The sequence below is a fragment of the Colobus angolensis genome, unplaced genomic scaffold, assembly GCF_000951035.1.
Source record: "Colobus angolensis palliatus isolate OR3802 unplaced genomic scaffold, Cang.pa_1.0 Scaffold67, whole genome shotgun sequence".
Lineage (NCBI taxonomy): Eukaryota > Metazoa > Chordata > Mammalia > Primates > Cercopithecidae > Colobus > Colobus angolensis.
In genome coordinates this window covers 6005563-6022111 of record NW_012120376.1, presented here as the reverse complement: position 1 = coordinate 6022111, position 16549 = coordinate 6005563, and the positions used below count along the sequence as shown (strand labels likewise).

Genomic DNA, 16549 nt, shown 5'->3' with positions numbered 1-16549 from the left:
CTTCTGTGGAACAATAGGAGGAATTGAAGAGGGGAGACCCACCCTCACTGCACCCCACCCCCAGGGCTTTGGGGTCATGGACTGGGGGACCAGAGGATCATGGGGAGGGGTGCCGAAGATTCTTGCCAATGGAGGAGGGGATCGTGGCCAACAGCAGGATTCTAGAGTTAGAATCTTTGTATTTCTTTAGGAACCATAGGTACACATGAGGTGGGTGACTGACTCCTTTGCACTTAGTTTAACCACGTATGTCCACGTATGTGCTTTTGAATGCCTACTTTGTGAACAGCATTTGCTTTTTTTTTTTTGAGATGGAGTCTCACTCTGTCACCCAGGTTTGAATGCAGTGGCTCCATCTCAGCTCACTGCAACCTCCACCTCCTGGGTTCAAGCGATTATCCCGCCTCAGCCTCCCGAGTAGCTTGGGATTACAGGCACCTGCCATTATGCCCGGGTTGTTTTTTTTTTTTTATCTTTTAGTAGAGACAGGGTTTCACCATGTTGATCAGGCTGGTCTCGAACTCCTGACCTCAGGTGATCCACCTGCCTCGGCCTCACAAAGTCCTGGGATTACAGACATCAGCCATTGCCCCTGGCCTGTGAAAAGCATTTGAATGTGATAAATGGTGCTTCCGTTTTTTTGGTTCCTAAGAAAAAAATTTCCTGTGGGTTCAATATTTCCCCTGAGGCCCTGAACTAGGCCCAGCCACTCCTCACAGAGGTGTGGGTTCTGGTTCTGTCATTATCCCTGTCCAATCAATACATGTGGCTGCATTCCATGTCAGTAGGACACGAAACTGCTTCTTGGAGCCAGCTGTGCCCCATGAAGATGTGGGTCTGGGTGAGGTTCGGGACGGGTGCTGAACTTTATGCTCTGGCTGGGAGAATGTAGCGGCTCAGGGAAGGACCCAAGAGGAACCAGCCTCTCTCCGCCCAAGGTGCGGATGGGGAAAGGAACTGGGAGTGAAGTGAAAAGTCTAAGGAGGGGTAAATAGCGGGTGTTGAGTGTTGGGGTGCACTTGCCTTTCGGCTTCTCTCTCTCTAATCTCTACACAATTCCACAGCCACCCCAGAGCCAGCGATTGGATCCGGCCAAGGATGTCTGCAGAAACGCCTAACATAGAGACTCTCCCTCTCCAAGCCGCGGCTCTCGCCAGACTGGAGAAGGTCCTCAAGAGAGGGTGTCCTCAGGGCCGGATTGGACCCTGCTTCGTGGGAGGCGGGACTCAAGGCTTAGCTGGCGGAGGAGTATTTAAGACGGGGCGGAGTTGGAGGTGGCCAAGGGCAAAATGAGCGGGATTCAGGGCACCAGGACCTACCCAGGCGCGGGGGACACCTCTGACCTTAAGTACCCCTTGGGAACCAGGCTCAGGGAAGCTCTCACCGAGGTTCGGTTCCATCAGCTCTTCGGGGGCGAAGAGCAGGAACCGGAGCTACCTGCAGAGCGCCGCTTTCCCCGGCTCTTCGGGCTGTGGAGGCTGCGGGCTCGCGCTTGTTCCGGGACGGGGGCGTGGCGCCTGCTGCTGGCTCGGCTGCCGCCGCTGCACTGGCTGCCCCATTACCGCTGGCGGGCCTGGCTGCTCGGAGATGCGGTGGCCGGAGTGACCGTGGGCATCGTGCACGTGCCCCAGGGTGAGAGGCCTTAACAGCAGTCTGTCTGGAGCACAAGCTCTAGAGGGCTTCCGGGAGGAGGCTTAGGGAGCTGGGAATCCGGGAGCAGATGGTGGGTTCCTGCCGCTGCGGGTAGGAGAGAGGGATATGAGGCCAAGTTTGGGGTAAGGACTGTGGAGCTCCATCGGATCCCCACACCCACCTCCCCTCATCTGCACAATCCTGCAAGAAGCCCTGGACAGGTTCTGGCTCAGAGAACTGGAGAGGGGCACAACGTCTGGCCCCCAGGACTTGGCCACAGCGTTCCTGACCTTGTCTGCCCCATGATCGCCCACTGAGCCCCATTAACTCCTCAGTTCCCTCATGAGGCATGATTTAGCATCCTCGATGCCAGCCCCTAAGAGTCTGGGAAGGGCGTTTAAGTCCTGGAGGTTGGACAAGGCCCCCTCCCCACAGCACACCTTTCCATCCACTTCTATCCCAGGCATGGCCTTTGCTCTCCTGGCCTCCGTGCCCCCGGTGTTTGGACTCTACACTTCTTTCTTCCCAGTCCTCATCTACAGCTTGCTGGGTACTGGGAGACACCTGTCCACAGGTGAGTGACCAGGAACTTCCAATGACTCTTCTTCCCTGTGGGATGAAAATGGACAGGGGCTGTTATTTCCCTTCTTCCTCATTTCCCTGTTCACCTCTCCCATCTTCACCTCCCTCCTTGCCCAGTCCTGCGAGGAAACTGACCTAGGCAATGCTTGCTAGAGTGGGTGCAAAGAGGTGGGAGTTTACCTGAACTTTTTTCCCCTATGAAATTTGGTTAAAATGAACATCTCAGGGACTTGAAAGGGGAAGAATAGGTGCATGGTCCCCAAAAGGGGCGCGCAGTAGGCAGAGAATCTGCAGGAGGGAGTAGTTTTTGCCGGCTGGTGCAGCTCTTCGCGCCCCACAGTCTTGACCGGGCAGCAGCCTTTTTGGAGAGCAGAGTCTGGCAGCAGCATCTCGGCCCCAGGGCATGGAGCCTGAGCTGTTGTCCTGCCCAGGGCTGCACAGCTGGTGATGTCTGTATTTGTCCCCGGGCTGCAGGAACGTTCGCCATACTCAGCCTCATGACAGGTTCGGCCGTTGAGCGGCTGGTGCCAGAACCCCTTGTGGGGAACCTGAGCGGAATCGAGAAGGAGCAGTTGGACGCTCAGCGGGTTGGGGTAGCCGCAGCCGTGGCCTTCGGGAGCGGGGCGCTGATGGTGAGGGAGGACCAGGGGAGGATCCCGGGGGATCCCTGCTGGGGGGCCCGGGAAATTGGGCAGGGGGAGAGGGAGGGACCAGCCTTCAGCTTGGGTTCGGGAGGGCGGAGGTGCGCGGGGTTGGTTTGCTCCTCCTCTAGTTGGTGACTGCACATCTTCTCCCCCGCAGCTGGGGATGTTCGTGCTGCAACTCGGCGTCCTGTCCACCTTTTTGTCCGAGCCTGTGGTCAAGGCGCTGACCAGCGGGGTCGCGCTGCACGTGCTCGTGTCCCAGCTGCCGAGCCTCTTGGGGTTGTCCCTCCCGCGCCAGATCGGCTGCTTCTCTCTCTTCAAGGTGGGGGTGGGAGAAGAAAGGAGAAGGGGCTTCTAGAGGTCCCGGGAATAGGGAAATTCGAAAAGGGAGGAAGGCCGGAGGGTGAAGGGCTAGTGTGTGACAAGGGCGCAGGAAAGGAAATTGGAGCCACGTGGCTGACCGAGGGCGCTGCGGAGTTGGAAGCCCTGGTGGCACTGGGGAGAGAGGGCCTCGCTCTGGGGGGCCCGCGCCGGGGCGCATGAACGCTGGCAAGGGGCCTTCTGCTCACAGCCCCTGCCCGCAGACGCTGGCCGCCGTGCTGACTGCGCTGCCCCGGAGCAGTCCGGCCGAACTGACCATCTCGGCGCTCAGCCTGGCGCTGCTCGTGCCGGTCAAGGAATTGAACGTGAGATTCCGAGACCGGTTACCCACGCCGATCCCGGGGGAAGTCGTCATGGTGAGGATGGCCGTGCGCGCCGGCACCCTGCCTGCACAGACCCTGCAGTCCTGTGGGAACTGGCCGCTGCCGCCCCCTGGTGGAGTGCAGAGAGGCCACGGAACAGAGGGCCAGCTCACACTTTCCCTGGCCTCCTGCAGGAGGATGCTTTGACCTTCCACAGTCCCCCTCGACACTGTCCCACGTCTCTCACGGAACACCCCCTACACCTCTTGGAGTTCCTTCTACCATCCTACAGCGCTCCCTTGAGGTCTTGCTGGTCACAGCACTTTCTCTGACGCCTGTCCTCACGAGGGTCCTTCCCTGTAATTCACAGTGCATCTTCCTCTCCACCCTCCACTGACATTTCTCTCTCTACCCCACTAAATAAACGTTCCGCGTCTCCACAGATGCCAGTATATCACTAGATATCGTCCAGCTTCCCTCTTTGGAAGGCTCAGTGGCATCTCTTCATATCCACCATCTTACTTTGGTGGCTCCAGCGCTCTGTGGCCTCAGGCATATGTCATCCCTCTTTCCCAGCTCCACACTCCAAATCAGTTGTCAGGCCCCCATCCCAAACACATCCCTGCTCCCCCAGGTGCTGGGCTCCTGCAACCAGCTAGACCTGCATTATAGTCCTCTCTCATGGTCAGCTCCTTCTAGCTTCTGCCAGGGACCCCATCTCTTCCCATGCCTTCATTTTGCTCTCTTTCTCAGGTGCTTCTGGCCTCCGTGCTCTGCTTCACCTCTTCTCTGGACACAAGATACCATGTCCAGATAGTGGGGTTGTTGCCTGGAGGGTAAGACAGAATGAAAAGACGCCAGCTTTCTCTTCTCCCACCTCTCCCACCTAACACTTCTTCTTATCTCCACCCCCTATTTTCTTTGCTTTCCTTATCTCACTGAAGCACCCAACTCCTCCTCACCATGGATCCCTCCCTCTCCAGATTTCCCCAACCCCTCCTCCCCAACCTGGCTGAGCTGCCCAGGATTCTGGCTGACTCGCTGCCCATCGCCCTGGTTACTTTTGCGGTGTCTGCCTCCCTGGCCTCCATCTATGCAGACAAGTATAGCTACACTATTGACTCCAACCAGGTGGGATTCTGACTGTGGACCCCAACCCTCTCATTTGACTTCCCACCATGCCTTTGTCTCTCCCACTTCATCTCACTGCATCCCTCCAGGAGCTCCTGGCACATGGTGCCTCCAACCTCATCTCCTCCCTCTTCTCTTGCTTTCCCAACTCGGCTACGCTGGCCACCACCAGTCTATTGGTGGATGCTGGTGGGAAAACACAGGTAAGAGGGCATCCTTGGATGAGGAGAAAGGATGGGCCATCCAGGCAAAGTGGTGGTGCTGGAGAAACAGGTGGAAGATGGTTAGGTACCCAGGTGGCACCTATATAGAGAAGACTGGGGATCTGTGAGAAAGGGTGAGCGAGGAGATGGAATTATAGATGGGAGAGATGGAAGATAACAATGTTCCAGTAAGACCTTTGTAGGCTCTAAGCACTGAAAAAGTTTATGGTGCCCCAGATGTGGTTCAAAATAAAAACACAAAACTATAAAATAAACTTGAGATAAAATTATTTTTTTCACACAATGACATTGTCTTTTTAAAAGGAATATCACATATCAAAGTCTCCCCCTAATATTTTTGGTTTCCCTTACTTTGCTGGTGCCCTAAGCACATGGTGAGCCTGCTTATAGGGTAACCCAACAGTGGCTTTTAAGGTGGAGGTGGGCTGCAAAACTGGGGAACTTGAACAACAGACATCTACAGGGAGATTGGTGAATAATGGGCATTTAATTAATTGGCGGGGAGGGGAGGGTTAGATGTGAATGGCAGAATATTAAGAAGGGGGATGTGTGGAAGGAGATTTGGGAGAAGGGAGACTTCTGAGGAAGATAAGGCAGAGTGGGCAGGGAGACCAGCTCTCATGTGGGGGTGGGAGACTCCCTTTTTTTGCTCCCGTCCCTCCTTCCCTCTAGCTGGCAGGCCTCTTCTCCTGCATAGTGGTCCTGTCGGTGCTGCTGTGGCTGGGGCCCTTCTTTTACTATCTGCCCAAGGTAAGGAGCAGAGGAGGCATGAGCATGGCTGGGAGGGGTGGCTGTATTCCAGGACATGGAGGTAGTCAGCCCACCTCTTCTGGCTCAAGGCTGTCCTGGCTTGCATCAACATCTCCAGCATGCGCCAGATGTTCTTCCAGATGCAGGAACTTCCACAACTATGGCACATCAGTCGTGTGGACTTTGTGAGAAATGCCATTACCCCCAGATGGCCCCCTCCCATCTTCTTAGCATCCCCAGCCTCTGCCCTGAACCAAAGCTAACTGTCCTGGTCCTAAGTTCTGCAACCCACCCACTCCCCCAACAAATGTAACTCCTAATACGCTTTACTCACAGGCAAGGGAAAGGATGGGGTCTGAACCCTTTGGACCTGAATATTTGTAACTTCCCAACTGGTGCAGGTCATTACATTTGGTGTGTGTCCCATTGAATCAACCCTGTTCTTTCCCTCTGTCGTGCTTTCTGCTTCTTCCCGGGTCATCTCTCCCCATCACTTGCCTTGGTAAACACTGCCCTGGATCTCTTTACCCAGCAGTGATGGCCTGCCTTTTCTTTTGGGCAATCCACCCTTATCCCTGTCCTGCAGGCTGTGTGGATGGTCACCTGGGTGGCTGTAGTGACCCTGAATGTGGATTTGGGCCTCGCTGTGGGTGTAGTCTTCTCCATGATGACTGTGGTCTGCCGCACCCGGAGGTGGGCATAGAGATGAGTGGAGTTGAGGTCAGGGCAGGGGAGAGAATGAGGTGCTTGGGGTGACTCTCCAGCCAGGCCAGGCTAAGCTGGAAATCTGGCTCCACCTTCTTCCCTAGGGTGCAGTGCCTGGCACTTGGACAGGCTGAGGGAACAGAGCTCTACAGGCCACTCAGAGGAAGCCACAAGGTGGGTGGGCTGCAGCCAAAGAAGGAAGCGAAGATTAGCCCCGGATGTTTCTCTGACCCTCTGACCTCTTAGCTCCTCCAGGTCCCGGGGCTCTGCATCCTGAGCTATCCAACACCGCTGTACTTTGGGACCCGTGGGCAGTTTCGCCGCAACCTGGAGTGGCACCTGGGGCTTGGAGAAGGAGAAAAGGTGAGGGAGCTTGGTTTAGGAGGAATGTGGATCCTCAGGGAGTGGGAGGCAGGTGGGCGGTCTGAGGGGGATCCTTGTGCTCAAGGGGTGCATGTTCATGCTGTGTCTCAGTTGTGGTGACTGCCCTTCTTTACTCATAGGAGACTTCAAAGCCAGATGGCCCAACTGTTGCAGGTAAGATGGAGTGACAAGAAGGAAGATTTGGACATGTTGCATGGTGGCACCTGGGTACTCCTGTCTTCTCCCATTCTAGTTGCTGAGCCTGTCAGGGTGGTGATCCTAGACTTCAGTGGTGTCACCTTTGCAGATGCTGCTGGGGCCAGAGAAGTGGTGCAGGTGAGGGAGAGGGCAGGTTGAGGAGAAACCCCTTAGCATCTCACTCATACCCTCTGATCTTAACCCCTTTGCCCCATCCCTGCAGCTGGCCAGCCGATGTCGAGATGCTAGGATCCGCCTCCTCCTGGCTCAGTGTAATGGTGAGATGTGTGAAGAGCAGGGCCCAGTGCCTGGGCAATGACTGGACACCTGCGGGAGGGAAAAGGACCTGGTGTGGACTTAGGGTCTCAGAGCCTGACACCCTCCCCACATAGCCTCGGTGCTGGGAACACTGACTCGGGCAGGACTCCTGGACAGGGTGACCCCAGATCAGCTGTTTGTGAGTGTGCAGGATGCAGCTGCTTATGCCCTGGGGAGCCTGGTAAGGGGCAGTAGCACCAGGAGCGAGAGCCGGGAGGCACTGGGCTGCGGCAAGTGAGGCAGGGGTAAGTGGCTGGAGACTCAGGGAGAGGGGTTTGGGAAAGGGTCTGCGGAGGAAGATCAAGAAGAAAAGGGTGGGGATGGAATGAATAGTGGATTGAAGACCAACTCAGGGAGCCCAGGCTGAGCTATGGGTGAGGAACTGAAGAACTCAGATCCCTAAGCAGGTGGGGTACCCCTGAGAGGACTGCCACATTTCATCAAGGGAGAGGGTGCCTAATCTATTTCTGACATGTCTCCTCTCGTCTCCAGGAGCTCACTGACCCAAAGATTTGCACAGTGTGGGTCTGACCTCATCATGTGGAGTGCAGAGGGCCCCGATGACACGTGTGTGATGAAGACCATGACCTTGAGCTCCCTTACCTAACGTAACTAATAAAATGAAGCTGAGAGCTTTGGAATCCATGAAGTGAGTCTAGGTGTTTGCACAGGGACTCTGGTGCTCCGTCTTTTGTGCCCACAGCATTGCAGAGACACAACTAAGAATGGCTTTCACCATGTGTTCACCGGCCCTCACCCCAGCCCCACTGCCGCAAGTTATCTCTGTGGGGGTGGGCCTGGAGCAGGTACACAGAGTACTGGATCTGAAGATGCGGGTGAGGGGTACAGTCTTGGGATTATGTGTTGGGGAGCTTCCCCACCCCCTCAGTCCCAAGAAGATGAGAGGACAGTGTTTCCACCTTAGTTCTTAGAGTCCCCCTGGGCTCTTTGGCACTTGGAAAGTGATCCCCCCATTTCCTGCCCCATGAGAATAGGGAGGGGGAGGACTTGGCACTGGCTGTGGGAGAGGTTATGGCTCCACCAGGCCTCTGGGCACTCGAAAAAGGAGGGGTGTCACCAGGACAACCCCTATTGGGCATAAGGTTCTGAAAAGGAAGAGTGAGGAACTAGAGGCTCAGGGACTGCCAGTAGAGTGCTCACAGGGTGGGTGGGGTTTGTTGGAAATTCCTGGCAGGGACAAGGAAGCAGGCCCAGCCTGAGAGTCAGAAATCCCCTGCGGGCCATCACTGGGAGGTCATGCACTGTAGCCGGTGTTTGAAGAAGAGCAGCCGGTGTTTGGCCATCTGGCTCTCATCCAGTGATCCTGGATAACGGTACCGGGCGTAAGTCTCTGCCCCGGCATCCCTTGATGTCCAAGGCAGCTTCAATTTGGATGCATGATCCACCACGACGTCGGAGCAGGAGCCAACCCGAAGGGAACCAAGCCCATCCAAGAAGAATTCTGGGGGTGGAGGGGAGTACACAGTGAGGGATCCCAAGGGTGCAGAAGGCCGACCGGTAAGGGAGAACTCTCAGATTTAGGGTGTGGAAAGTGTGTGTGCAAAGGCTTGTTTCTAAGGACCTTGAGCAAGTAAATCAACTCCCTGGGTCTCAGTTTTACTCTTGTGTAAATGGAGTCAATATACTTGTGCTTTGAAAATGGAAAAACCTACCCCCACTCCCAGAGGTTAAATAAACGCCAGATGGGTTGCACGGACTATGGTCTGAACTAGGGGAAGCGCTGGGAGTAGAGTAGGGGTGGCGGGAACAGTGACTGGGAAGCTTACGGGGGCGGGGAGGAGGGGCCCAGCGGTTGTTGCTGGGAATAGAGATTTAAAGGGTATGCGGGGCTGGAAGAGGGTGAGAGCTCTGTCTGTCGTCCAGGTGCAGGTCTTGGTAAATCATTGCAGAACTGTTCTAGGGTTCCCGGTGGCGGCTGGGCGCGGGTGCAGCCCAGGAGAGGCGGGTGCGCCAGCTCTCTGTGGGGTTCCTGCCAGGGTCGACCGGGAGGGGGCGCCACTCACCCAGATGAGCCACGCGGCTGAGGCGGGGGTCGAAGCCGACCTCGCGCACCTTGTCAGTCCGCGCCAGGAAGAAGTTAACCACGCCGTCGGTGACCACGCAGCCTGGGAAGCCGACGAGCTCGTGGTGGAAGCCGCGCCTTTGCCGGAGGCAGTTCCCGAGGCCTGGGGCGCCGGGCTCCACGCTCAGCAGCTGCCGGTAAGTGGTAGCGAAGCCGGAGATCTCGCGCACCGCGCCCCCCACCTGCAGGGAGAGGGAGGCTGGCTCCAGGCAGCCGGGGATCCGGCACCCGAAGGGGGCAAGGTCTGCGCTCTGGTGCCTTCGGGGGTACCCCTGCCCCATCCTCTTCCGCTTCACCCCTGCAAGACCCAGACAGTCCCCAGGCCCCACTTCGTGGTCCTCTTTCTGTCCCAGGGCTGGCCGTTCCTAGCCGCAGCGTCCCCGCTGTGGCCTCAGCCTGTTCAAGGCCCTTCTCCACCCTCACATCCTGCGGCCCCTGCCCTACCAGGTCCAGGGGCGTCCGCTCCAGCACGTCCACAAGCCTCTCCAGCCGCGTCCGCGCGGTGAAGACGAAGTCGTCGTCCACCCACAGCACGTACTTGGTGGTTACTTGGGACACGGCCAGGTTCCGGCCTGCGAACCAGCCCTGGCGGAAAGGTGTGTGTGGTTGGGGAGGCTGCAGAAATAGGACATGGCCCTCTGCCACCTTTCTTTCTCTCCCCCGACCCTTCTCAGCTTGTATTCTTCTCCAGACATTTGAGTGCTTTCGAATGGCCAGGAGCTAGGTAAAAAAAAATGCAGATCCCCCACAGAGGTTCCAAGTCAGTGGTCTCGGAATGCGTTTAATTTCTGTGTGCATTTATTTATTCATTCATCAGCTATTTTATTGAATGCCATTATGCACTAAGCACCATTCTAAGAATGCAGAGAGAATTTCCTGCTCCCACGAAGCTTACATTCCAGGAATCCTCATGCTTAACAGGCACCCCATGATTCTGAGGCAGGTGGTCCTCGAATCACTACCCTGGAGGCTGCAGATTGAGGGCGCACCCACTGCGGGAGTCCTCTGGCCTGCCGTTCAGCCTGCTAGCTGCACACCTTGCCGAAGGGCATGAGATAGTGTTCCACGTAGGGGCCACTAACGCTCTCTGGCTTGTCGCTATCGTCGGCGATGACCACGGTAACCGTTGGGTAGAAGCGGCGGATACTGGTGATGAGAGCCCGTAGCCGATCATAACGGAGGAAGGTCTTGGTGGCAATCGTGACTAGAGCGCTGATGTTGTACTGGGCTGAGATTGAGGGCACAGGGTTAGGTGCAGACAAGGCGAGTTGGGAGAGGGGAACAGGTAGATATCCCCTCCCAGGACTGCCTTCTCCCTACTTGCTCCCCACCAATGCTGGATCTAGTATGTCCCTGCCCCTATCAGCCTCACCTCCCTGAGGTAGAGACCCAGGTGGGTACAGCCGAGGGTTGGGTGGGTGTCTTATGCGGATGGTGAAAGCAGCCTCATGTCCCTCGGTGGAGAACCGGACTGGGAAGAAAGGACATGGCGTTTGACCCTGAAGGGTGGGACAACATTCTGTTTTCAGCCAATCAATATTTAAGTGCCTACTCTGTGTCCTACCTTTCTAGGCCTTGGTGGAAAAAAACACAAGGTTCATACCTTCATGGAACTTACATTCTAATGGGTAGGAGAAAAACAATAAAGAAAATTTTAAGTAAAAGCTAACCTTTATTGAGCACTTACTATGTGCCAGACCTGTTAAAAAAATTACCTTAAATATATGAACTCATTTTATCCTCATGATAGCCCTATTAAGTAGATTCCTACAACAGAAAAAGAAGCTGAGACACAGAAAAGTTGCCACATTTACACAACTATTAAGCAACAAAACTGATAGCAACCTAGTCAGTCTGGTGCCAGGCTAAGTAAATTTAAAAATTCAGATACTGGTAAGTATTGAATGGAAAATAAGACAAATAAGTAATGTAATAGTGAAGAGGAGACATTTGAGCTGAGATCTAAATGATAAGAAGGAGCCAGTCTGCAAAAATCTGGGGAAGAGCATTCCAGGCTGAGAAAACAGCAAGTGCAAAGGCCCTAAGGTCGAAGCAAACTTAGTGCAACAAACCAGCTTTGGGGAGAAGCAGGAGGGCTCTGAGGCCCCTTTTGCTGGAAAAGAAATGGGAACTCAGGAAAGTAAAGGGCTTTGCCATCTAGTAAGGGGTGGGTTGGAAATATAGTCTTCTAACTCCTTAGACCGGTCTCTTCCTGGGGCCCCCATGGTTGGCCTAAAGGGGAGACACACCCAAAGCTCGGGTTTCCCTCTGGCCTGCTCCAGCCCCAGATGAACAAAGGTCCCTTTTCTCCCTCTCTGGCCCTGCTGGTCCAGTTGAAGCACCCATTGTGTGGCAGGACAGCTCTGGCCATAGCCCAGATGCCTCCCATGCCCTCTGCCATTTGCCCACTCCAGCCTTTCCGGTTCTTCTCTGTTTGCCCAGCCTGCCCCTCTCCCCACCCAGGCCTCACACCTGTGTCTGCTGTGTTGGTCTGGTAGCTTCGGCTGCTGTAAGTGACCAGTTGTAGTTGCCTGTTGAGTTGGTCCAGCCCTGGGCTGACAAGGGTGAGATCTGCCTGCCCCTCTCCAGTGAGAGTCACTCCAGTCACTTCCCCTGCCACATCCCAGGTGCCTAGGGAGGCAGTCAGGTTTACCTAGGAGGGGATTGGAGAGTGCAGGGTTAGGCCCCAGACCCACTTCTTGCCTCCCTGATTCGTCCATCCTTCCCTTAGTAGCCCTGCCTCCTTCTCAGCATTCTTGATGCCTACTTGGTCTCCTTGCCTTCCTGTTTTCTCTCACCTGGTATACCTCCTGACCAGAAGCTGCCTGAAGGCTCAGCCCTAGGAGAAAGGAGGCGGGGATCAGAATCACATAGGCAGCCCTGAATTCTTTCTCATTTTCTCTCCCTGCTGTCACACATACAATAGAGAACTTTCCACCCATTCTTCTTATTGAGGCCTCAGCAGGGCACACTGTAACATAGCCTACAGTGACTGATTTTTGAGCCCTTCCCATCAAAGCTTGCCCTATGGCCTGCCCTGCCCACCACCTAACCAATGGTTAGTCAGAAAAGAATAGATTCTTTCCCCCAAAACTCCCCAGTTACAGTCTTCTGAAATTCCTAGAGTCCCTTCCGTCCTCACCTCCCACCTTATAAGCCCCCTTTTGAGCTTAAGTCCCTCTTTCATCAGAGGTTCCCATCTCCCATTCCAATCATCTCCCATTCTTCCCCACCCAGCCTTGGGCTCTGCCACCCCCATTGTGGCTGAGGTCATCCTCTGGGACCCTCCTCCCTACCTGGCACCAAGATGCTCCTGAGGGGCTGAACTTCCACACCTTGTAGGGGGTACTGGAGCGGGGAGTTGGCAGGGGCTATGAGCAGTTGGTCAGCTGGGGACTGGCTCCTGGCAGTGGAGGAAGGAGAGGACAGAGCAGAGTCAGGGGGAGAGGGTCTCTCCCTCCCGGCACAATCACTGCTCTCCCCCTGTGGAGTCATGCCCTTCTTTCAAGCTGGTACCTTGACAGAAAGGCCTGGAACTCCTGCTCTCTTGTGGCAGAGGCAGCCCTCAGCTCTGCAGGGTCAAAGGCCTTGGTGAGGTCAATGGCTCGGACTTGTTTCTGGAAGGGGAGGGGGAGGCCCCCCCCACTGGACTCACAACTGCAGTTGTTCCAAGCCAGCAGCCTGAAGGGGGTAGTAAGGGTCATCAGACCCAGCTACACAGCTCCATTCATCCCGTAAACACTGACATAGCACCCCACACCTTGGCCCTGAAATTCTATCCATCTAGGATCCATCCCCTTAAACGCTGCCCTTCTAATAGTCTTCGGGAGGGGGACCAAGGATCGGACGACCTAGCCCCTAAATCTGGATTTTAGAGTTGTAGGACAGGGCCAATTACTAGGATTTCAGGAGCTGCCTACCCACCAACCAGGAGCCCACCTGGAGTCTCTTCTCATACCTGAATCAGGACCTCAGGGAGTCTTTCAGGGCCCTCTCTTGACTGCACAACCTCCCACGCCCATCCCCATCCTCATCCCCATGGCAAGATTCAGGGAGAACAGATTTTCCCCAGTCCAAGCCCTAGCAGCCTCCCACTTCCACCTCCCACTTCACTCCACACAACCCGTTAGGAGAACGCAGGCATCTGAGCCCAGCAGTGGAGGAAACAAAAGCCCCCAGACCAACCCCAGCGAGCGCCGCGCTGCGCCGCTGTGGTCGGCACTCACCCCACTACTTGCTCCTTGATCCTGACCGGGATGTGTGCGTAGCGGGGCTCAGGAGCAAGATCTGGCAGCACGGGCCTGCGGGGGCTCTGCGGGGGCGCCCACGGCGCAAGAGGTGCCCGGAGGCCGGGCGCGTCCCGGGTGCTCGCGTACAGGAGCCCCAGCGAGGCGCAAGCGAGCAGAAGGACCAGCGCGCACAGGGCCCGGCGGCCCAGCCACATCCTAGGTGGGAGTAGGGTGGGGAGTGAGAAAGGGAGGGAAGAAGGGAGAGCCAGGGATGGGGCCCTTGGCCCCCGCGTCCTCAGAGGCTCCTGCCGGCTCCCAAGAGCGCTCTCCACTCCACACATCGCGCTAGGATTTGCACTGCCAGCCGCGGTTTTCTCGGTGCCCCTCCCCTCACTTCTCAGGCCCCAGGGTCTCCCGGCCTCCTTTCTTCTCGCCCTCTCCCGCATCTCGGTTTCCTCTCACACCCGAGGCCTGGCATCTTAATTCTGAAGACATTTGGATGCCGCGGTTTCGACGCGGCCGTGCGTGAGCTTTGGAAAAGCCCCGCTCTATTAGGGCAGTGGCAGTCCCGAAGCCCGCAGCCCGCCCTGGCCAGCGGGCCCCCCACTCCTCAGTCCGAGCATCACCTGGGCTGGGGTGGGCTGCGGAGGGCGGCTCCACACCTAGCCTGTCAGGAAAAAATGCAGAATCACGCCCGTGCTGGCGGGCGCCCCCGGCGGAGGTGACCCGATGAGTGGCCTCGGGAAGCGGGGCGGGGGACAGGGTGGACCGGGAAGCGCGCCTCCTCCCGCCTCCTGCTCCGCCCCTCATCCTCCCCCTCGGGCACTGACCTGTCTAATGCTCTAAGGCAGCGGCAAAATTTCGGTCCGGGCTGTGCCGGCTCTCTGCCCCCGCCTGAGGGTCCTCATGGGGCTAGGGGCTGATCGATGGTGCAGCTGGGCGTGAGCCTGAGGGTGTGGGGGACCCTCCTGCCTCTGGAGCGCGCCCGACCCCTCCCGCCTTGGAACTCTCGGGGCTTTTGTGGAGCGCGGCTCGGTGGTGGTTCTGGGCGTTTCCTGCCCGGGGGCGGTTGGCGGGGCGCGAGGACCAAGTTAAGAGTCCGTTGCACCCCAGCCCCGGGGGCAAAGCCGGGGATCCCTGGCTCCGTGTCCCGCTGGCAGCGCGGGGAGGGCTCTGGCCGCCTCCCGGCTCTTCGCACCGCAGCGCCGCACGGCTCAGCTCCCGGCTGGTTGCGGCTGCTTCGGCTCCGCGCTGGGAATGCGAGCGCCCCGGCGCCTTCTAGTGGGCGCGGAGGAAACTGCGGGGGCGAGGAGCAGACGCGGGAAGGTCCTCGCTCACAACCCCGAGCCCTTAGCCTCCAAACCCTGGCATCTTAACCGCCTGCTCCCAAGACCAGCCATTCCGTTGCCTGCTCGTTCTGAGCTTGTAGGCAAGGATGGGCAAATAAGGGCTTTGGGAAGAGGTAGGGCGGGGGCGCGCTAAAACCCACGTCAAGTTTGAATGTTAGGGTGAAGATAAAAGAAACAACCCCTGGAAAATAAACGCTCTGCCTGGCTAACAAAGACTGATACACAGCCTCCCTCTTCCCCTCCTCCCCCGCCCTGCCCCCCATTATTTAACAGACACTCAAGAGATACACACTGGGTAATTCAAGAGCCTATTTCCCCAAACTGCCGCTTGGTGCAACCTTGCAGGAGGAAGGGAACCCCAGAGAGGCCAGATCGGCGGTAGTTCTGCCTGGAAGCCTTAGGTCATAGACAGCCTGATACTTCACACTGCTGAGAATCAGAGTTCTGTGGCTCCATGGTTCTAATAAAAGATGCATCAAGATTCGCCGGGCGCGGTGGCTCAAGCCTGTAATCCTAGCACTTTGGGAGGCCGAGACGGGCGGATCACGAGGTCAGGAGATCGAGACCATCCTGGCTAACACGGTGAAACCTCGTTTCTACTAAAAATACAAAAACTAGCCGGGCGAGGTGGCGGGCGCCTGTAGTCCCAGCTACTCGGGAGGCTGAGGCAGGAGAATGGCGTAAATCCGGGAGGCGGAGCTTGCAGTGAGCTGAGATCCGGCCACTGCACTCCAGCCCAGGCGACAGAGCGAGACTCCGCCTCAAAAAAAAAAAAGATGCATCAAGATTCAATAGGAAAAAAGGACATAATAAGAAATATAAAACATTATGAAAATATGTGTGTGTGTGGTTAATTATTGAATGAATGAATTTTATACAAATAAATGACTAAAATCAGCTGGGGGAAAAGTGGAATCTCTACCCTTCTTACACCAAAATTCCAAATCTATTAAATATTTTAATATTAAAGGTGAAGTCATAAAAGTAGTGAAGAAATCATGAAACTCAGCACAGTGGCTCATGCTTGTAATCCCAGCACTTTGGGAGGCTGAGGCGACAGGAGACCAGGAGTTCAAGACCAGCCTGGGCAACATGGTGAGACCCCTGTCTCTACAAAAAATTTAAAAATTAGCTCAGCAAGGTGGCTCACACCTGTAGTCCAACTGCTCAGGAGGTTGAAGTGGGAAGCTTGCTTGAGCCCGGGAAGTTGAAGCTGCAGTGAGCTGAGATGGTGCCATGGCACTGTAGCCTGGGTGACAGAGCGAGACTGTGTCTCAAAAAAAGAAATTATGGAATTTTTGTTTTGTTTATGGTCTTGGAGTAGGGAAGAGATCTCTAAGCCAGATGTAAAGGGAAATATTAATAAATCTGACTATATGAAAAACGTGAGTGAAGAAATTAACATAAACTAAATTTGAGAGAGAAATGACAAACTGTGAAAAAAGTATTTGTAACATGTAAGACAGGTATACTTTATCTGGTTGGTGCCCCCAGCGGAGATGACCAGGAATGAATTATGAACCATTGAAAACATAGGAATCCATGACTCCACCCTGATAATACATGGATAATTAATTAATTAAATGAACAAAGGAGAAGGGAGAATGCCAATTAATAAATGTGGAGGGAGCTGATGGAGTCAGAAAATAACTATTTTG

General features: G+C 55.8%; 2 protein-coding genes and 1 long non-coding RNA gene across 5 annotated transcripts; 1 reads left to right on the top strand and 2 right to left on the bottom strand.

Annotated features, from left to right (window-relative positions):
• Positions 1 to 164: 164 nt before the first annotated feature.
• On the bottom strand, positions 165 to 3656 carry LOC105500497. Its single transcript, XR_001000043.1, has 4 exons — positions 2395 to 3656; positions 1385 to 2241; positions 498 to 597; positions 165 to 381 (listed from the first exon to the last, which is right to left on the bottom strand). It is a non-coding gene; the product is annotated as an uncharacterized LOC105500497 (long non-coding RNA).
• SLC26A10 (solute carrier family 26, member 10) lies at positions 1664 to 7875 on the top strand. The gene is made up of 14 exons (XM_011926004.1): positions 1664 to 2206; positions 2689 to 2846; positions 3016 to 3180; positions 3443 to 3595; positions 4295 to 4377; positions 4525 to 4672; positions 4762 to 4875; positions 5569 to 5646; positions 5736 to 5831; positions 6598 to 6714; positions 6855 to 6888; positions 6968 to 7062; positions 7136 to 7190; positions 7305 to 7875. Exons 1-14 carry the CDS (start codon positions 1975 to 1977, stop codon positions 7466 to 7468), a joined length of 1692 nt encoding a protein of 563 aa, XP_011781394.1. The 5' UTR covers positions 1664 to 1974; the 3' UTR covers positions 7469 to 7875.
• Positions 7869 to 14952, bottom strand: B4GALNT1 (beta-1,4-N-acetyl-galactosaminyl transferase 1). Of its 3 annotated transcripts, XM_011926006.1 has the most exons (11): positions 14373 to 14952; positions 13540 to 13758; positions 12830 to 12994; positions 12610 to 12716; positions 12112 to 12152; positions 11786 to 11966; positions 10686 to 10784; positions 10351 to 10541; positions 9758 to 9898; positions 9255 to 9495; positions 7869 to 8692 (listed from the first exon to the last, which is right to left on the bottom strand). In XM_011926006.1, the coding sequence occupies exons 2-11, from the start codon at positions 13755 to 13757 to the stop codon at positions 8475 to 8477; spliced, it is 1602 nt and encodes a 533-aa protein (XP_011781396.1). In that variant the 5' UTR covers position 13758; positions 14373 to 14952; the 3' UTR covers positions 7869 to 8474. The 3 variants fall into 3 exon arrangements, with proteins under 3 accessions (XP_011781396.1, XP_011781397.1, XP_011781395.1); XM_011926007.1 differs by lacking the exons at positions 12830 to 12994; positions 14373 to 14952 and adding an exon at positions 14169 to 14309; XM_011926005.1 differs by lacking the exons at positions 12830 to 12994; positions 14373 to 14952 and having other exon boundaries at positions 13540 to 14330.
• Positions 14953 to 16549: the final 1597 nt, after the last annotated feature.

Bases quoted from the DNA above. Each gene is read 5' to 3' on its own strand.
- SLC26A10 (XM_011926004.1), top strand. From the start codon at position 1,975: ATGAGGCATGATTTAGCATCCTCGATGCCAGCCCCTAAGAGTCTGGGA. The intron at 3,596-4,294 runs GTGAGGATGGCC...TCTCTTTCTCAG, and splicing joins TCCCGGGGGAAGTCGTCATG to GTGCTTCTGGCCTCCGTGCT. The intron at 7,191-7,304 runs GTGAGATGTGTG...CTCCCCACATAG, and splicing joins CCTCCTGGCTCAGTGTAATG to CCTCGGTGCTGGGAACACTG.
- B4GALNT1 (XM_011926005.1), bottom strand. From the start codon at position 13,988: ATGCGGGAGAGGGCGAGAAGAAAGGAGGCCGGGAGACCCTGGGGCCTG. The intron at 12,153-12,609 runs GTAGGGAGGAGG...CCTTTCTCCTAG, and splicing joins CAGGAGCATCTTGGTGCCAG to GGCTGAGCCTTCAGGCAGCT. The intron at 9,899-10,350 runs GTGTGCAGCTAG...CCTTTCCGCCAG, and splicing joins ATCTCATGCCCTTCGGCAAG to GGCTGGTTCGCAGGCCGGAA.